This window comes from Aureococcus anophagefferens (genome assembly GCF_000186865.1).
Source record: "Aureococcus anophagefferens unplaced genomic scaffold AURANscaffold_17, whole genome shotgun sequence".
Classification (NCBI taxonomy): Eukaryota; class Pelagophyceae; order Pelagomonadales; family Pelagomonadaceae; genus Aureococcus; species Aureococcus anophagefferens.
Genome location: NW_008705577.1, coordinates 892543 through 894867, shown reverse-complemented (window position 1 = coordinate 894867; position 2325 = coordinate 892543). Strand labels below are relative to the sequence as shown.

The 2325-nt window shown below is 74.3% G+C and overlaps 1 protein-coding gene across 1 annotated transcript; it reads left to right on the top strand.

The window, feature by feature from the left end:
* Positions 1-524: 524 nt before the first annotated feature.
* Positions 525-1325, top strand: AURANDRAFT_29634 (hypothetical protein; the record flags this gene model as incomplete). The annotated part of the gene is made up of 1 exon (XM_009040879.1): positions 525-1325. The coding sequence occupies one exon, from the start codon at positions 525-527 to the stop codon at positions 1323-1325; it is 801 nt and encodes a 266-aa protein (XP_009039127.1).
* Between the last annotated feature and the right edge of the window lie 1000 nt (positions 1326-2325).

Sequence of the window (2325 nt, the reverse complement as noted above, 5' to 3'; positions counted from 1 at the left end):
GCGCGCAGCAGGAGCGCGTAGCCGACGACTGTGCCGCGGCGGCCACGACACATGCCCCCCATGCTCTCACCAAAGTTCACCTTTACGGCATCTTAACGATCGCCGAGCAGCCCCGACTGTGCGCGTGGGAAGACCACCTCGACCGCGCCGCGCGCAGCGTGCATAGCTCTGCGACAGCGCGCACGATGGGCCTGACGGCGCGCGACGCGGCCCTCGTCGCCGCCGGCGCCGCCGGCGCCGTCGCCTTGCCGGCCGTGGCGCGCGCCTGCCGCCGGGCCTGGGCCGCCGCGCCGTCCTGGCGGCGCGGCCGCGCGCGCGCGGCGAGCGCGTCGCCGCCGACGGTGCTGCTCCTGGGCCACGCGGCGCGCATCGAGGCCGGGATCCGCGCGACCCTGACGAGCGAGTGGCGCGTCGAAGCCGTCGCGGACTCGGCGGCCGCGCTCCGCGAGGCCGTCGCGCGCCGCGGCGGCCGCGTCGCCGCCGTCGTCGCCGCGCCGCCCTGCGCCGCCTACTTCCGCGAGGCCATGGCCGCGCTGCCGGGCCTCGCGCTCCTGCAGGTCCTGAGCGCGGGCCACGAGTTCGTCGCCATGGACGCCGTGCCGCGCGGCGCCACCGTCTGCAACTCGTCGTCGATGGACGTGCCCATCGCCGAGTACTGCGTCGCCGCCGTCCTCGAGGCGCGCGTGCGGTGCCGGGTCCTCCACGACGCCATGCGGGCCTCGCGGACCTGGCGGCCGCCCTTCTACGAGGCCGCGCCCGCGGCGTCCGCGTGCGTCCACGGCGAGCTCGAGGGCGCGGCCGTCGCCCTCGTGGGCTTCGGCGCCATCGGCCGGGCCGTCGCCGCGCGCCTCGCCCCCTTCGGCTGCCGCCTCGACGTCGCGCGGTCCAAAACGACGGCGGCGGAGCTCGACGCGATGCTCCAGCGCGCGGACGTCGTCGTGCTCGCCTGCGCGTGCAACGCGGCGACGGCGGGCCTCGTCGACGCGCGGCGCCTGGCGCTCATGAAGCCGACGGCGACGCTCGTCAACGTGTCGCGGGGCGCCGTCGTCGACGAGGGCGCGCTCTTCGACGCGCTCGCGGCGAAGCGGCTCGCGCACGCGGTGGTCGACGTCTGGTGGCGCTACCCCGCGGGGCCCGCGGAGGCGCGCGCGGGCGCCGCGCCGGGCGCCCGGCCCTGGCACGACCTCGGCCGCGACGTGCTCACGATGACGCCCCACGCGTCGGGCTGGTCCGACAAGCAGGACGCGCGCAAATGCGCGCAGATCGCCGACAACCTCGACCGCCTCGCCGCGGGGCGCGACCTCGCGCGCGTCGTCGGACCCTGAGGCCTCTGCGCCCGCCGTTAGACTAGGCACGAGCGGCGATCTTCAGTGAGGCGCCGGGCCAGGTCTAGGTGCGAGCAGTTACTATCGAAGCGAAGTCCAGGATCAGGACGACGTCGCCGCCGTGGCGCTCGAGGATCTCCGCGGCGCGCGTGGTCTCGGGCAGGGGCGCGCCGTCGAGCGTCTGGATTGCGGAGACCGAGGCTGGAAACGCGTCCGTAACACGGGAAATGGGTACGTCGAGCGGGTATTTGGAAAAATCGCACACCTCGGTCTTGACGATCGCGCCGTTCACGCTGACGTGCACTCGAATCTCCCGCGCCGCCGCGCCGTCCGTCTCCCGAGGGGGCGGCGGCGCGGCCTCGCCGTCTGTGGCCTCGCCGTCGTCGGGACGGCTCGCGGCGGGCGTGGCTTGCCCCGCGGCGAAGCTCGAGCTCGCCGGGCAGTGATGTCGGTGCTCGGCCCAGGCCGCGCGCTGGCAGGTCGCGTCGCAGTAGCGGACGCGGCGGCAGCCGAGGCAGACGAGGCTTCGCTCCGGGTCGTACCGCCGGCAGTGAGCGCAGTTCACGAACGCGCCGCCGTCGGCTACGCGCCGATCGTTTTCAGCGAGGTCAGAAGCCGACAACCCAAAAAATCGCTCATCGTGCTCCACGGAAATCGAGTGGATTGCGACGGCGGACGCGACGTAGAGCGACTTCTTCTGCCTTGCGAGCGCAAGCGCGGGGCCGAACCTCGCGGGCGGAGAAAAGGAGAAGGCGTGCTGGATGCTCGTGGGCTTGGCGCCGGCGCGACCGAGGGCCCAGACGCGGACCTCGCCCTCGGCGTCCAGGGTCGCGAGGGAATGGGAGGGCTGCTCCGAGGCGCCGACGACGACGAGCGCCCGCAGGTCCGCGCCGAGGGAGAGGGTCGCGATTCGGTCGGAAGCGAAGGGGTCCTCGTCTCGCCAGTAGCAGTCGACGAACCTGGGACATCCGATGCCGCACCAGTCATGCGCGCACGCGAT